This window comes from Carettochelys insculpta, chromosome 29 (genome assembly GCF_033958435.1).
Source record: "Carettochelys insculpta isolate YL-2023 chromosome 29, ASM3395843v1, whole genome shotgun sequence".
Taxonomy (NCBI): Eukaryota; Metazoa; Chordata; order Testudines; family Carettochelyidae; genus Carettochelys; species Carettochelys insculpta.
The window spans coordinates 10,843,254-10,859,230 of record NC_134165.1 but is presented as its reverse complement, the minus strand read 5'-3'; the positions used below and the strand labels follow the sequence as shown (position 1 = coordinate 10,859,230).

At 48.6% G+C, this 15,977-nt stretch overlaps 1 protein-coding gene across 2 annotated transcripts; it reads right to left on the bottom strand.

Moving 5' to 3' along the window:
* Nucleotides 1–6,879: 6,879 nt before the first annotated feature.
* Nucleotides 6,880–15,055, bottom strand: ATP5MC2 (ATP synthase membrane subunit c locus 2). 2 transcript variants are annotated; one of them, XM_074980097.1, is made up of 5 exons: nucleotides 14,972–15,055; nucleotides 12,744–12,812; nucleotides 10,160–10,237; nucleotides 8,746–8,936; nucleotides 6,880–7,154 (listed from the first exon to the last, which is right to left on the bottom strand). In XM_074980097.1, the coding sequence occupies exons 2-5, from the start codon at nucleotides 12,780–12,782 to the stop codon at nucleotides 7,040–7,042; spliced, it is 423 nt and encodes a 140-aa protein (XP_074836198.1). In that variant the 5' UTR covers nucleotides 12,783–12,812; nucleotides 14,972–15,055; the 3' UTR covers nucleotides 6,880–7,039. The 2 variants fall into 2 exon arrangements, with proteins under 2 accessions (XP_074836198.1, XP_074836199.1); XM_074980098.1 differs by lacking the exon at nucleotides 14,972–15,055 and adding an exon at nucleotides 14,426–14,448.
* Between the last annotated feature and the right edge of the window lie 922 nt (nucleotides 15,056–15,977).

The window sequence follows — 15,977 nt, the reverse complement described above, 5'->3', positions numbered from 1 at the left end:
TTTTGGGTCAAGACAAATCTAAATGTTTTATTTTGGGTCTGTTTAACCTAAATCTGTATATGCCCGAGTTGCCTTGGTACCTCCTAGGTGCGGTAATTCAGATGCTTTAAAGTTGCTGTTCACACAGCTGGACTACATCTCCCATGAAACAATGTGGTCATGTAATTCCCATTATATTCGGGGGTGTGTGTGTGTCAATCCATGATGCATTATTAAAGATGTAGTGCAGACGGCCCAAGCCATAGAGGGAGACCTTAATTCCAGCTCCCTGGGGACACTGCTGCAGGTGAAGCAGACAGAGATTAATATTGGACTTACAACCCTTCCTCCCACCCAAAAAACCCACTTTGATATTTCCAAATCAAAAATTTTCAGAACTTTCTGTGCCACAAAAATGTCAACATTTTGTACTGATTTGAGACAAAAACATATTGCAAAATATATTATCATTTCCTACAAAATAATTTTGCCCAGCTCCTCTCTACTTGGAGTTGGAGATGACCTGGCTGCTCAGGGTACAGCCAGAGAAGTTTGCTGTGCAACGAAAGCCCCTTGTTACCCTGCAGCACTGCTCCCTCTGTGTTGGATCTGCTTAAATTACAGTCTGTTTATTTATACAACTTTTAATACCATAGCACTTGTTTTACTGACAAAACCATGTGGTTAGCCTTGTAGAGCCAGCCCAGCCATTTAGATCTATCTAATCTGGAGATTCTGTCCTGCTCCCCATCACGATAATACCTGGGCCCCTTCCACATACTTTCCCTCACAATAGCAAAATCTATAGTAGAATTCGCTAAAATTTATTTTTAGATGGAATAGTTTTCAGTTGGAAAATTATTTGTACTGTGGTAAAGCTTAGGAGTCCCTGGCCTGGACCAAAACTGCATTGTGTTAGGTGAAGTACAAACACATAACAAAAGATGTTTCCGACCCCAGAGAGCTTCCAATTTGAGTATAAGACAACAGTTAAATATACAGTTTTCATCAAATTTGGCAAGTTCTGTAAGAATGTGTCAATTTCAGTGAAATTTTTCACTGAGGGAAAAAGGTAAAATCATTGCAACTTTCTGGTTATAGAGAAAAACATTTTCAACTTTCATCTTAATGTTGTTTCTACTTGTATATTAAAATAATTCAAATGTCTGATCTATATGTAGTTATTTTTAAACTTTTATATTTTGATTTTTTTTTTATATTTTGACATTATTGAAACAGACTGTTTAGAGAACACTGAATGGAAATGTTTTTGAATTTTCATTCTGATTTGAAAGAAAATCAAATTCTGAGATGGGAGTTCCCTGAGGAATTTCCCCCCACCCCCAGCTCCATTCTCTAGGGCTACGTCTACAGTAGCACCTTCCAAAAGGAAGGGGCATAGTAATGAGCGAGTTGGGAAGATGCTAATGAGGCATTGGCATGAATATGCAGCACCTCATCAGCACAATGGAAGCCACGCATGATTTGAAAGTGTGCCAGCCATGTAGATGGGGGGCCTTTCGGAAGGACCCCCTGGACTTCGAAAGCCCCTTCTTCCTAAAACCAAACAGGAAGAAGGGGCTTTCAAAGTCTCGGGGGGTCCTGTCGAAAGGCCCCCCATCTACATGGGTGGTACACAATTCAGAAGTGGTGCTTTTGAATTACATGCAGCTGCCATTATGCTAATGAGGTGCTGCATATAGCATCTTCCCAACTTGCTCATTACCACACTCCTTCTGAAAGGAAGGGGCTAGTGTAGACGTAGCCTAGATGTCATGCAGCCTCTGGTACTTCACCATTTTCTCACTGTGGACCCTCTCTTATTCACTGAGATGTCAGACATTGAAAATCCGGACTTGCTTTTAGAGCCTGAGTTGCGAGAGGTACCAATGTTTCAAGAGAGATTGATAACGAAGTCAACAGGCCGAGAAGACCTCCCATATGAATGTTTCTATGAGACCTGTGAAGACAGAATGATCCCTCATGCAAATGGGAGGCCTGCAGAGTGGCAGAGCCCAAACTTCACTAAACATGGCTAGAGCATAATAATCTCCAGCTAAGATTTAAGTCTGACCTTAGGAATGGGGAAAATGGCTCTAGCATGGAGCCATGACCTTGACACAAACGATTGCTAACAGCCCATGCACGTAAGGCAGTGTCTACAGGGACACAGCCTTGCCCTAACTACACCAACATAGACCTGCATCTGACGAAGTGAGCCTTTGCCCACGAAAGCTTATGCTCATACATTTCTGTTAGTCTATAAGATGCCACAGGACCCCTCGTTGCTTACATCAACATAAGCCCTCCTCCTACCTTGAGGAGTCAATTGACATAACTAAGTTTTCTTATGTTGACATAACTCTGTAGTGTACATCAGAATTCAGTCTTGGAAGACTTGTATTCTGTTCCCTGCAAGCCTTATGATTAATCCCCTCCGCAGTTTACAAAGTTTGGGCACATCATTTGGTTTCTTGGGGCTTGTCTACACTACCTCCCTACTTGGAAGGGAGGATGGTAAGTAGGGTGTCAGTAGATTATTAATGAAGTGCTGCGGTGCATATGCAGCACTTCAGTAAGCTAATACTCCCCTGCGGCAACTCTGAAGTGTTAAATTTTGAGGAGTAAAGGGACTTCGAAGTTGCCCAGGCACTTCGAAGAACCGGCAGGTGAGCTGTGGCTACACACAAGCCGGCACTTCGAAGTTTAAGACTTCAGAGTTGCCATTGGGGATAATTAGGGTTAGGGTTGGGGTAGACATAGCCTTGGAGACCCAAATCTCTCATCTGTAAAATGGGGATAACAGCAGAACCCTACCTCACAGGGTACACATGGGGGAAAGTAGAGTATTAAAGGTTAGGTGACTGAATACTATGGTAGTGGTACCACATTAGACAGACAGCACTTAAAAAGACCCCCCCGCAACAAACTCTACACACAATGGTATAGGTAAAGAATAATTACCTAACTCCAGTGATTACTTTCAAATTTGGCTTATTCTTTAGGTCTCACCGAGATCTACAAATTAAAACTAGGGACAGAGTGAAGTGGAGGAGACTCGTACATGATCTATGCTCCAAGCAGAGTATAAGGGTTAAGTAGGAGTTTGAACTTTTGCCAGGACATTTCTGATCAGAACACAAGAAGTGGCTTTTCCTATCTTGTTCTCCTTCATACATACAAAGAGCTCCAAAAGGCCGAAAAAACCTCGTTCAAATGTAAAAAAACTCCAACAATCACAGCTGGGCTAAGTCTGGGCCTGGAAAAATCATCCTCAAAGGAATCTGGTTCAGAAAGTTGCAAAGTAACTAGGGAGAAGGAAATAATGGACGTTTAATCTCAGTTTCTGTGTGCTGCCCCCACCTGCAGTAAGAGACTCCAGTTACTAGTGGCAGGCCTTCAATTGCTAATCCATGGAATATATGTATACCCAGCTGAAGGCTCCCCTCCTGGGACTTACAAGCACTAATTGTCTTTTTCCCAGACCTCAGCCTTTCTGGACTCTGTTGACGAAAAAAAAGCACTTGCTTAGCCTTGATGTCCATGCAGCTCAGATACAAGCTACTTAGCATTTGCTAAGTCATTTAACACCCCTCGCCTGGTGTTTTATCAGCCAGTAGGCTGGCTTGCTTCAGTATCGAGGATGGGTTTCCAAAACACAGGCAAAGCTGTCATAAACACTCAGGCAGACTAGTTCCCTAGCAACATCAACACCAGGCTTTCAGGACCAGCTGTGGGGTTTACAGCAGCAGGTGCTCCCTGAGGCTCTGACTGCAGCCAGGATGTGTCAGAGGTAGCTTAGCTCTGTTTACTCCCGCTGTAGAGAGCCAATGAAGCAGGGAGGATGGTCCAATAGAAAAGGTATTGGGCTTGGATTGAGGACAACTGGCTTGGATTCCCTATGCCACATGATCTTGGGGTCACAATCTACCTTGGGGTCAGTCCCCCATCTGTGCCATGGGGCTAATTCTTTGCTAACTCACAGGACAGGTGGTGAGGATAAGTCACTGATCAATAGGAGCTGCGTGAGTACCTAGATAAAAATTAGGTAGGTGGATGTAATGTGAGGGATAACAGGAAGGAGAAATGGGTACAGAGTGCAGCACCGTGATCAGTTCTAAAATCCTGGCTTTTATGTGCCCCTCAGCCCTTTAGAGGAATCACATGTCCTTGCCTGTGTGTCACTGCTAACGCTGATTCACAAGTGGCTTCCAGTCAATGCCACCTCTGAGATTTTTGTATTATTTACTGCCTAAACACCCTCAATTCTGGGCCAGGACTCCTCTGGGCTAAGCAGTGTACAAGCAGAACTGAACGACAGATGACCCCTAACTGATATGAGGCGTGAAGTTCTAAGAGGCTGCTCTATGTGCCATGATGCAGCATGTAACATCGAGGTGGCCACAGCTTTGTTGCAATGCCCATTTCCATTTGAGCTGATGGTGCTGAGAGCAGAGCGAGATCACAGTGCGTTTCCCCTCCAACCCCAGCACAGGCCAGGTGCAAATGAATGCAATAATGACATCTAAATGGCATAAGCAGGGTGGTCTTCAAAGCATCAGCCACAGGCAGCAAAACAGAGGGATGATGAAAAACGCCTGCTTAGTGCAGCAGGGGCCTAGGTTCCCCATCCCACTAGCTGCATCTGAGACAGCAGCAGGCTTCTCAGTGCCCAGCCAAAGTGTTTCAAGTCTTTGTTTGGGTGTACTAGGTTAGGAATCTGTAAGGCAACAGGCTCTGGAGTCAATTCATGTCACACTGACCGTCAGTGGGAAAGCCAGTGATCAGGGCAGCTTGTGCAACAGAGATTAAAACCACGTCCTGCACAGACTCATTAAGCAAAGGGCACTAGCTTTCTGCTGGGGCAAGGTTGAGACGCAGGCCCACAAGGCAGATCTGGCTTCTATCCCCTGCTGTACCAGACTCCCCTGGAAACCTGAGAGCATGTCTCTTCAGCCCTATGGCAGACAAAGTGCGGCACAGAGGAGGATGAGCTGATTCCCAGTCAGGATCCTAAGCCCAAGGTGTTGTTAGCGGACTATTATTTTTTTTTAAACACCATCTAGCAAAAGGATTGGCACTACATAACTCTCTCACCAACTCCAGACCCAGTTCTGATTCTAAGGAGGTGGCCCCTGCCTTTGAGGGCTGACAGATCCTCTTGCTTCCAACCAGTTTCATTCTTGGGCCAGAGGAAGACTGACCAGCACAGACTGCATAAGGGAGCCATGAAGGAACGTGCAGCTATATGGGTTCCAGCTGGAACAGTCTCAGCAGCTGCCAACTGCCCTGAAACTATTTGGACTGATGAACACAGAGTCTGGATTTACCAAGCAAACACTCCTTGGGTAGCTGCCCTTCCCACTTTTAACCTAAACAAACCCGAACGGGGGCTGAATAGCAGGTAACTCTCACCCAGCTCCATCCTCAGCTCCCCAGACTCATTCTCCATCTTGCCTTTTAGCACAGCACTGGGTTCTCCCTGCGCAGTGCAATAGCCCCAGCTATACAATGGCAGGCAGAAGCCAGAACAGTTCTGCACACTGCCTCCTTCCCTGTGACATCACCCCATGTGATCTCTTACCTGTCCTATAAGCCCCCACACTGGGAACAGCCTCCTCATTTCTTTCTGTCGACTTTGCAAGTATCCCTTCCCCTGTTGGTTCTTTGTGTACCGTCCAGAAAAGCTCTTCAGACAAAATACTTAGTCTGTGTTTGGAAAGCACCAAGTTTGGGGCAGTTACATCCCTGCCAGCTAAGCCCTGCTTGATACCAAATGCCCCAGGGTGGACTATTACAGCACAGGCACTGAGGTACACCAGCCCCCCTGGCTAAGCATTTTGAATACACCCTTTCTACGGCTAACTCGATGAAGCTTTGGTTGTGCCCCCACTATGGCCTGGGCTTCCGCTGTCAGATATTCCCTGTGGAAATGCAGATGGGTTCCACTTCAGTTCATAGCAAAGTGAATGCTTCCTTGAAGCAGGCAAAAGGAGACAGAGCTGCCTTCTGCTAATATTAAGGTGATGCTGCAAAGCCCCTGCTTGAAAGCAGCAGCTACTTTGCGATGAACTGAAGTGAAACCTGTCTGCACTGCCACAGGGGGAGCTTCATAAACATAGGTCAGAGAACACAACCTAGGGAGTTCTGCATTGCACCGAGTAGCCTGTGGTAGAACTAGAGCACAGGCCTCTCACCCTAGAGCTAGAGCAGCTGCAATTCCTGGTATCATTGCTTTGTGTTTAATTCTTATCAGGGATGTTTTGGGCAAAGGCCTTGCTGCACCCGTTAAGGAGCCCTCCCTTAGACTGAGGTATTTTGCTTGGTTTTCAACTCGTATCAGGAGAATGGAGAGATACAAAGCAGCATCACCCTCACCTCACCAGAGTCTGGGATGCCCTGCTTTCCCTCAAGGGCACTTCCTAATACAAGCAACAAAACTTTAATCTATTAATTACTTTGTTTGTACTGATTGTTCTGGACCGACGGGGTGGGAATAGGTGTCTGCTACTGAAGGGGAGTCACAATGAAGGAAGACTGAAGATAGAATTTGACCAGGAAGTGAGGTTAGACACCCAGACTCCAGCAGGAAAATAACATGGGAAGGTGACCAAAGATGGTCAGAACCTGACATGTTATTTCCTGAAGCTCACCAGCACCTACCACCACTCTAACCTTGATAGGTATATATTCTTCTCAAGTCACGCTTCCCAAGTCCTGCAGCACCTGAGAGCTCCCCAGGGCCAAGGCCTAGCCCTCCTTATCTTACAGATCTACCTACAGCACAGCCCTAGGCAGAATGGCTGCAGGTACAAGTATCAGCTAACAGGTGGGTGCAGACACAAAGGGAAAGGGGCCAAGCTGGTTACCTCTGTGCCAAGAACACACCAAGATGCTGTGCCCTGTATATCAATACAGTATTTATTCACCTTCCCTCAGTCAGGGCCAGGACAGACAGATTTGGTTAGGAGGCAGGGATACCCCCACCCGCATTAGCACATTCACAGCTGCTCACGACAGACCAGACGCAGGAGGAACACACAGCCGGAAGCTGGCTCCATCACATGGCGAAGAGGATGAGGAAAGCCACCATCAGGCAGAAGAGCCCCATGGCTTCCGAGAGTGCAAAGCCCAGGATGGCATAGGAGAACAGCTGCTGTTTCAAGGACGGGTTTCTGTGAAGGGAGGAAGAAAGCAGCAGTCAGTGGAGCACAGCAAGCACCCCTCATTCACTGTCAGCCCAAGGCTCAGCTACATCTTCAAGCATGGAGGCAGAGCAGGGTGTCTCTGGGCATCAGCCAGAGACAGCCACTCAACCGCAAGTTAAGCACTGACAACTCCCAATGGCTCTCGATCAACCCTTTCTGGCTTATCCACAGGACCAGCTCCTATTAGTCAGAGCAAAAATCAGTTCAGTGCAGGGTCATGAGGGTGGGTGAGTCCTAGATCTCCCCTGCCAAAAGACTGGGAACATTCAGAACTACTGCAGTCCCAGCCTTTCCCACCAGGGGGCACTGTACCAATTGCTGGCTGCAGAGTTACTCCCAGCTGAGAATCGTACTCACTTCAGAATGCTTTAGATTCAAGAGTCCCAAGTTCACATATCTGACAAGCATGTGATTGTCTCAGCTAAGCTTGACTGTCTGTGCAGGGCTTTTAGTCCCAGGCAACAGCACTGGAATTAGATTGGGGCATCACAGGCCTAGGGTAGTAGGATGAGAAACCAAAACCCACCCTGACCATTACAAGGAGCTCCCCAAGCAGGATGAAGTGTTAAAATCCCTCCTTGTTTCAGAGCCACCAACAGGCTCCTTGGAACAACCCATGACGCCGAGGAGCGAATGTGAACTCAGGCTGCCAGAAGAGGCACAGCAGGGGAAGTGCCCAACGTCCCCCAGCAGCATACTTCACCCTGCTCAACGATAACCCCTCTAGGGGAATTCTGGTCTCCGCGGCCCACTGAAAAGCACCCACTAGAGCTGGAGGGGAGAGAGCACGCTCCCCTCACCAAAAAATGAAAGTAAAACCCACCAGATTCATTTTTATCTCAGAGGGTGGCTGGTTTCAGGCTGGATCTGAATCTGTGCCCTAGACAGGAAGGGGCTGGTATCCAGTAAAAGTCCTCAGCTGTCTTGTCACTACCCCAAATCATCTGCTTACACAAAGGAGCAGTCAGTTTGGGAATACTCATCATGGGCAGTTTATGATCACTTCCGCTGACAGAGCCAAGAGCATTGGCCAAAACAGAGGGCAAAACTCTGGAGGAGTGTAACAGACCAAACACTATCAAGGCTCAAAGAAATCAATTCCTTTTAAAGAGAGTATAACTTAAGGAGCTGCCATCTTAACAGGCCAAGGCTGCAAAAGGAGAACTTAAAGAATCCAGGTCCCACATGAATACACAGGAAGACCAGGAGACAATTCACTCTTTGCAGCCTTTCCCTTACAACAGCTCTTATGAGTCTTGTTTTCACTTGCTCCCTGACTCAAGTGCCTGCTGGGAAGTCAGAGGCAGTCAATTATTGTTTGTCAAGGTCCAGATTTCTTGGTCAAGGTATAGCCAAGGTTTAGACTCCAGAGAAAATAATAAGACACCCAACTGATACTAGCATGTAAATAAAGATTTGAGGGTCTGTTCAAAAGCACCTAATAGTCCAGATCTGGCCAGCAGTCTGCCTGTTAACTACTGCTCTCCTAGCCCTGCCTACACAAATAGGCACTGTTAAATCAGGGGAAGAGTTGACAGAGGCAGGCCTCACTCCTTACCTGGCATAGCCAATAATGAGGCTGCCGAATACAGTTCCAATGCCAGCGCCAGAGCCGGCTACCCCAACGGTGGCAGCACCAGCACCGATGAACTTCGCTGCTGTGTCAATGTCCTGGGAAACTGTGCTGGTGTGGAATTCCCGGTGCATGGCTTGGAGGAGGGCATTCTGGGTCACGTGGGTAGAGCCAAGCTAGGATGAGAGAGAGAGTCAGCTGGAGATGAAGTGTTAGAGGAATTTTTCCATAGCTATGGAAACATCAGCACTGGAGAATAAGGCGCACAAGAATCCAAGCTTCCTGCAACTTGGAGAGCTGACTTCATAGGAGGATGAGGTTGCGAGTTAGGCTAAAGAGAAGGGCATAATTAGTGCAGTGAACCACAGAACTGGGAGCCACTTAAGCTCAGATCTCAGACTTTTGTATCCTCTGGCAAATTGCTTCCTTTTGGTGCCTCAGTTTCCCCATGCACAAGGGCAATGCTGATCTCCCTGGGACTTTAGTAAGCGACAGTCTTGTGGCTCATTAGGCCTGCAAACAAATACCTTAAAACTACTGGCAAGTTGGATTTTCAGCATTATTAAGTACTGGCCTCTAGCCTTAGCCATTCCTGAGATATTGGCCTCACAACAGTCTGTAGTTTAGTGCTGTTGCTGTATCCACCACCGCTCCCTGTCACTTCTATAATGCTTTTCACCTGAAGGAGCCCAAAGTGCTTTCCACATTTTAATACATGATGCCTCTTAAGTTCTTCACCCACAACTGAACTGCAGCCATAGCTGGGGTGGAATTTGGTGGCTAGTTAGCACTGCAGAATACTTCTGGTCAGGAAGCGACTTCTCAGTTGAGCCTATGTGAGGAATTTGTGGGACCAGACTAATTAGAAGCTGACAGCTGGCTGGGACTCTGGGGCTAACCTTGCATGTGCCAGAGGATTTTTAAATGACCACAAGTGGTCATGATCTCACCATTACACCTCATCTGAAATGCAGCTTGCAGAAGCACAGCACCCTCTAGTGCCATGATGGGGGACTGGTTCATAGTGGATATGTAAGAAAGAGCAACTCCTATTGCATCACCAACCCCGGAAGGAGCCTTTCTGCAAGGCACAGCTTGGTGCAATGCTAATATGCTTTCTTCTGTTGCCTAGATCTTACTTGTAAGATGCTGCTCTCAGTGATTAAGACCAAAAGCCTGACAGATCAATCTCACCCCCCCCAGCAGGAATTTCCACCTTTGTTTCACACTAGTCCAGGGATCTCAAACTAATCTCAGACAAGTTTGAGACCCCTGCTATAGTCACCGATGCTATGGAGTGGAATATTTGCTCTGAACGCCCCCTGCTGGTCCCAATGCTTAAGTCAATCCAAGCTCTAAGGATCCCCTCCAACTTCAAGGTCCAAGCTCAGTTTTGTACCTCATCTGTCCTGGCCTCAGGCCTGCTCAGCACGGAGGCAGAGACGGGTCTGCACAGCAGCCTTGAGCTGTTCCTCACCTGCAAACAGACAAAGCGGTCATTCAGACAAGCTACTCTGCTGGAGAGGCAATGCAGAGTAGAGTCCCTACTAGATATCCAGTACCAGCTTCCTGAAATAACCAGTCAGCTCAGTGATGTTGAGACTAATTAGTTACCAGAAAGGACCTAGAGCAATATTTCTTTGACTTTACAGCCCTGTAGGGGGCTGCAGCATTCACACAGCAGGCAATATGTGACACACCCCCTCCAATTGGGAGCTGAAGCTGACCCAATTCAGAGTGACTGAATTATTTTCAGGGACAACGGAGAAGCTCATGCCCCAAGTCGAAACTGGATGTATCCTGCAGTTCATCTGCAAGAAGGCCCCTCTGGTGTCTGGATAGACACTAATAGCCTGATCCTTAGAGGGGCTGAGCATCTCTAGAACCCCAGGCCGTGAATGCTAGACAGCAGCTCTCTGGGTCAAATCCAGCTCCGGCATAAGTGGGAGCAACTGCCATCAAATCTATGGCTGAAAGTAGCACTCCATGTCTTCTGTGGGGCAGAAGAAAAGCAGCACTTATCTCGAGGGCAGCACTGGCATCATGTTGTTAGTGCTGTATTTTAATGTGTTCCAACAAAACTTACTCTCGAGCTGTGTTTAATTCATAATGAAAGAGGTGCCAGGACTCAGGCAATTTTTTTAACTTTCATAACTGACCGCACACTCAGAGGTTCAAGGGCTATGAACTGCCAAGCCCAGAGATGTCAGGGCTCAAATCACTGCTCTCCAGTTTCCCTGTTTTCCCACAGCACAGGCCATGCTAAGACAACCCAAGGGAAGAGGGCTACCCTGAATGCTGTCCCATTATGAACTAGTATGGCCCAGGACCACCCATTACAAAGGCAGCGTAATCCCTCTTACCCATGGAGCTGGCTGAATAACAGTGACACAGAATAACCATGACCTGGAAACCAGCTAGAGTCAAGGTGAATTTATGCCTGCCTGGAACGCCAACACAAGAGTAACACAGAAACGAAGAGGAAGAGGGAGGACGGGGGGAACTCAACCGGGAGATATTGCAGTCACCTACCCTGAGGCAGACAGGTACCGTCCAAGAGTCAGTTCACTCTCACCTAAACTCCACACACTTAGATAGAAATGGAGAGTGCTTCTTGTCTACCATGGAATCAACTTATTGCTGGCACTTGCTAGCCCAGAGATAGTTGGAAGCACTTCAGTTAATCAGTGTTCCTCTGTCCAACTTGCCAGAGGAGATTGTAAAGACCAAGACTTTAACAGGGCTCAAAAAAAGAACTAGATACATTCATGGTGGATCGGTCCATCAATGGATATTAGCCAGGGTCGGTAGGAATGGTGTCCCTGGCATCTGTTTGTCAGGGGTTGGAAATGGATGTCAGGAGAAGGATTGCTTTTGTGATTATGTATTCTGTTCACTCCCTCCAGGGCGTCAGGCATTGGCTTCTGTCCAAAGACAGGATGCTGGGCTAGACAGACCCTTGGTCTGACACAGTATGGTTTTTCTGATGTTCACCTACTGACTGATGAAACAGAAGGCTGGGGCAGCTCTTACTCTGTTGTAATCACCTGGACTGAGCTCAGCAGATCAGGGCAGGAATTCAATTAGTGTCAGGCTCCTGAAACTAAGTTGCAGCACGTAACCAAGCAGGGCCCATGTACAGTAGAATAGTGCGGAAAGGAAAAAAGTGGCTGAGTGTACACAAAAGTGTGTCTTGGAGGTGTGCCACAGCCTTGGGTGGAGCAAAGCTCAAAGCATGCTCAGGGATGCCTTGACACCCCCAGGTGTGTTATGGGAATAACCCAGCCCTGATGTATGGGTCCTCCTGAGGGCAGGCAGATAACGGAAGCATTACTAAAGCCAGCAGCCAATTATGAATCTAATGGGTCAGCAACTTCAACATAGCAGCAGACAGCTTAGCTCAGAAGGAAGTTTTATTACACCTTCAGAGACAAGCAGGAAATGCCACTCTACTAATTAGATGCAAAAAGAAATGGTTACAATTATCTGGCCTGCTAAGGGCAACTTCTAAACTGGGGTGTCCGAGTTATTCACTGGTAAGTGGCTAAGATGGAGACAGCAGCTCCACTCATATCTGACACTGAAGTGTGGTCTGTGGACACTACAGTTCCCAGCATGCACAGCAGCAATAATACCCATAGTCCTTACTTCCACATTGAAAACGAGGCTGGCCATGCTGCATCTGAGCCAGGCTTTAGCCACCCTTAAATACACAGGGGTGTGAAATCTCGTGGGACACGCTGCCTTTATGTTGAAAAAGGGAGAACAGGGTTGGGAGTCAGGGCTCCAGGGTTCTATTCCTAGCTTTGCTGTTCACTTGATGGGAGAGTGCAGGTACATGTGTCTCAGTTTCCCTGCCTACACAATGGGAATAGCACTTACCTGTGTGGCAGGGGCTGTGCAGATTAGCTGATATGTTGAAAACAAAGTTTTGCTTAAATGCCTAGTATTAGAATGAATAAAAGTGATTTTCTGCTACTCACTAGGGCAGGAGCAGAGACGAATTTAGCACAGGCATACATGTTCAGGGATAGCAGGTGATGCTCACAAAACTGGAAGAGAAACCAGAACACCACAACATTAGGAATCCACATCATTCCATAGTTTCTGTCATGCACTGCAATAGAAGGATGCTGCAGAGGGAGTTGGACTCCCAGTGAATGTAACTAAAGGCCAAAACAATACTACCAAGGTGGTAATATTGATCATGCCAGATAACTGGAATCATCACAACAGGTGACAAATGCTGGGAGAAGGGGGTATGGACATTATATGTACAAAGCAAAGTGAAAATGCACCAGAAAAATGCAATGCTAACCCCCAGGGAACACACATGGGGTTATACAGCGCAGGCCAGTGAAGATGATCCTGGAAGCAGAGCACAAAATCTTCAGGTATTTAGACTGTCAGATCCTTTGGGACAAGGATCTGTTTGTACAGTGTCTAGAACAATGACATCTTGCTCCATGACCTAGGATGTTAAGAGCTACCACCACAAAAAAAACAAACCAAAAAAAAACAACTTAGCTACAGGACATCAATACCCACAGACTGACTGAGCTTTAAAAACACAGGCACCATATGTGGAATGGAGACACTAAGAGGTAGGACTGGAAAAGCCCATCAGGGCCCCATGTGATCTAGTAGATTACTGGGACTCAGGACACCTGGGTTCTATTTCTCAGTGCTGTTCACTCAGCCAGAGAGAAACCTTATCTGTCTCAGGATACATTTTCACTACAGGTAAAAGTCAACCCTGTCTCAGTTTTCCAATCTGGCAATACAGTTTATCTACCCTGTGCAGAGTGCAAAACTCAAATTATTTGTGTTTGTAAGGAACTTTGGAGTTTCTCAGATAGTAGATAAAAAAAGCAGGTTCATGCCCTGTCCTCTGATCCAGAATCATCCTCAGGTTCTGGGACTGCTTCCAGGTCTGCAGCCTCCAGAAGTAGAGTCCCCTTCATCCAAAACTTGGGTAGCTGAAACAAACCATTCCCCACAAGAACTCATGTTAAGTTTCCCTCAGGATGAGAGGCAGCAAAGCTGGGAATGGCAGATTAGCTTCTATACAAATGGCCACTGATTTTCAGATGCCAAAGGCAATTTTCAGTTTGCATAAATACTGTGTCCCTCAAGCCCTTTTCATCCAAGACTTCTCAAACTCTGGATAGACATTAGAGAGAGGTGGAATGGTCTAGTAGGTCATGCACCAAACTGAGAACCTGGGTTCTACTCTCATTTCCGCCATGGTCCTCGTGTGACTCTGGGCAAGTCAGCGTCCCTCTCATCCTGCTTGTGTGCTTAGATTGCAAGCTCTCCAAGGCATGGCCTGTGCCTTCAGCACCCAGGATAACTGGGCCCTGGACTCATTCAGGGCCTTTGCCTATTGGGTCCCCTGCAATTTAGCCCCTTATCACCTCCAGTTTACACATAGGAAACAGAAGTGAATTCCTGACAGTAGAAGTCACAGGCACCAATCAGGAGAGCAAACCCCTCCCACAAACAGGAGGCTGAATAATTAAACCGCACTGACCAGGGGTTGTCACCGACTTCTCTGTAATTCCCCCTGAGCACACGCAAATCCACGTTCCCCTGTCACAACACCCCCGGTGCTAGGAGCTGTATGCTGGGGGAAGGGCATTACCACCAACTGGGATTTACTTACCACCGACTAACCCTTTGCTTTCAGGCACCACCTGGCTAAAAACTCTGTGGGCTCCCGCCTCGTGCCTCAGGAGGCCCCAGCCCTCGCAGCAGCGAACAGTCAAGCCTAAGGCCGCCCATTTTGTGACAAACCCCCACAGGGCCGGGGACAGTCACCGGTAGGGAAACGCCCCCCTGCAGCGTGGGGGACGCTCCCCGGCCGGGAGAACAACAGCCCTGGCCAAGCCCTGGGGGTGGCGCTAGTTCTCGGCCCACTCAACATACAGCCACCTAGTAACCCGCCTCCAGGCCAGGCTGACCCCGCCCGCTCCCGCAGCCTAAGCCCCGCCAGCCCCAATTCCAGCTCCTCCCCCACCTTTCACCCCTCCCCCTCCCCTCACAGCCTTCTCCACTCTTCACCCCTCCCCCCGCGTCCCCAGCGGCTTCCCCACCTCAGCCCTCTCCCCTCCCCCACCCGTCTCTCCCTGTGCCCCTCCCCGCACGCCCGCCCCTCCCGTCTCCCAGCGCCAGGTGCCCGCCCGGCTAGAGGACGCCGGCGCCTCCTTACCCGGTGCTCGAGGAGGAAGGGCAAAGCGAGAGAAGGGCTCCGCGCATGCGCGGGACCGTCCACACCGAGGCCCTGAGCGACGTCGTCGGGAGGCCGGAACTCAGCGGGAAGCGAGGGGTATTAGAGAGAGCGGACAGCGCCCAGAGCGTCCGCCCGGCAGGAAGGTCCTGCAACGGCCGAGGCGGTGCGCCACAGCGCCACCTGCTGACTGGGAGGCGGTCCTACAGGGGACGCCGCTTCGGCTCCTGGCTATGGGCTGTGCTACAGGGTGGTGTAGGCAGCGCCACCTGCTGGGTGAGGCTCAGGCGCACGGGGTGCAGCGCCCACTACCGACCCAAGGCGGTACTGCAGGTGGATGAAGTGTCTTCTGCTGTCCTGGGGGTGATACTGGAGGCAGATGCAATGCATTTGGGTTACCGCCGGAGGGCGGAGGGCATGGTGCCAACCACTGGGCCGAGACAGCTGCTGGAACACTATTCCCTTGCTCAGGGACGGTACTGCATGGGAAGTACCAGGTCTTCTGCTGGATCAGGCACCATTTGCAGAGTGCCACCCCAGAGCAGCAGAGTTAAAGCTTAGGAAGGGGTTGCAGTGCCCAGGTAGGGGGCATTTTCCTCTTGGGATTAGCTACCATTCTGTACACTACCTGCCCCAGGAGGAAACCTGGTGCATGCAAAGGGAAGAGAAAAATCTGAGTTAAAAAAAAGGGGAAAATCATCCTTCAGAGTCCGAGTCCAACAGAAAGTGCTCCCAAGTGGGGCAGGGTTCTCCATGCCTCTGCAGAAAGGCTTGATCACATCAGGACAGAGACACCCCTTCTTGTGTCCTGCTCCCATGGCCTGCTGCTTGGGCTGAGAGGGCATCTTTGTAGAGATGAGAGTGTCTTTGATTGGATCACCTCCAGCCGGTGAGGAAGACGCTTAAGAGCTAAACGCCCTGCAAATATGGCATCTTTATGGCAAAACCCACCAGATCCGTAATCCGCCACCCCAGAATATGCTCTAGC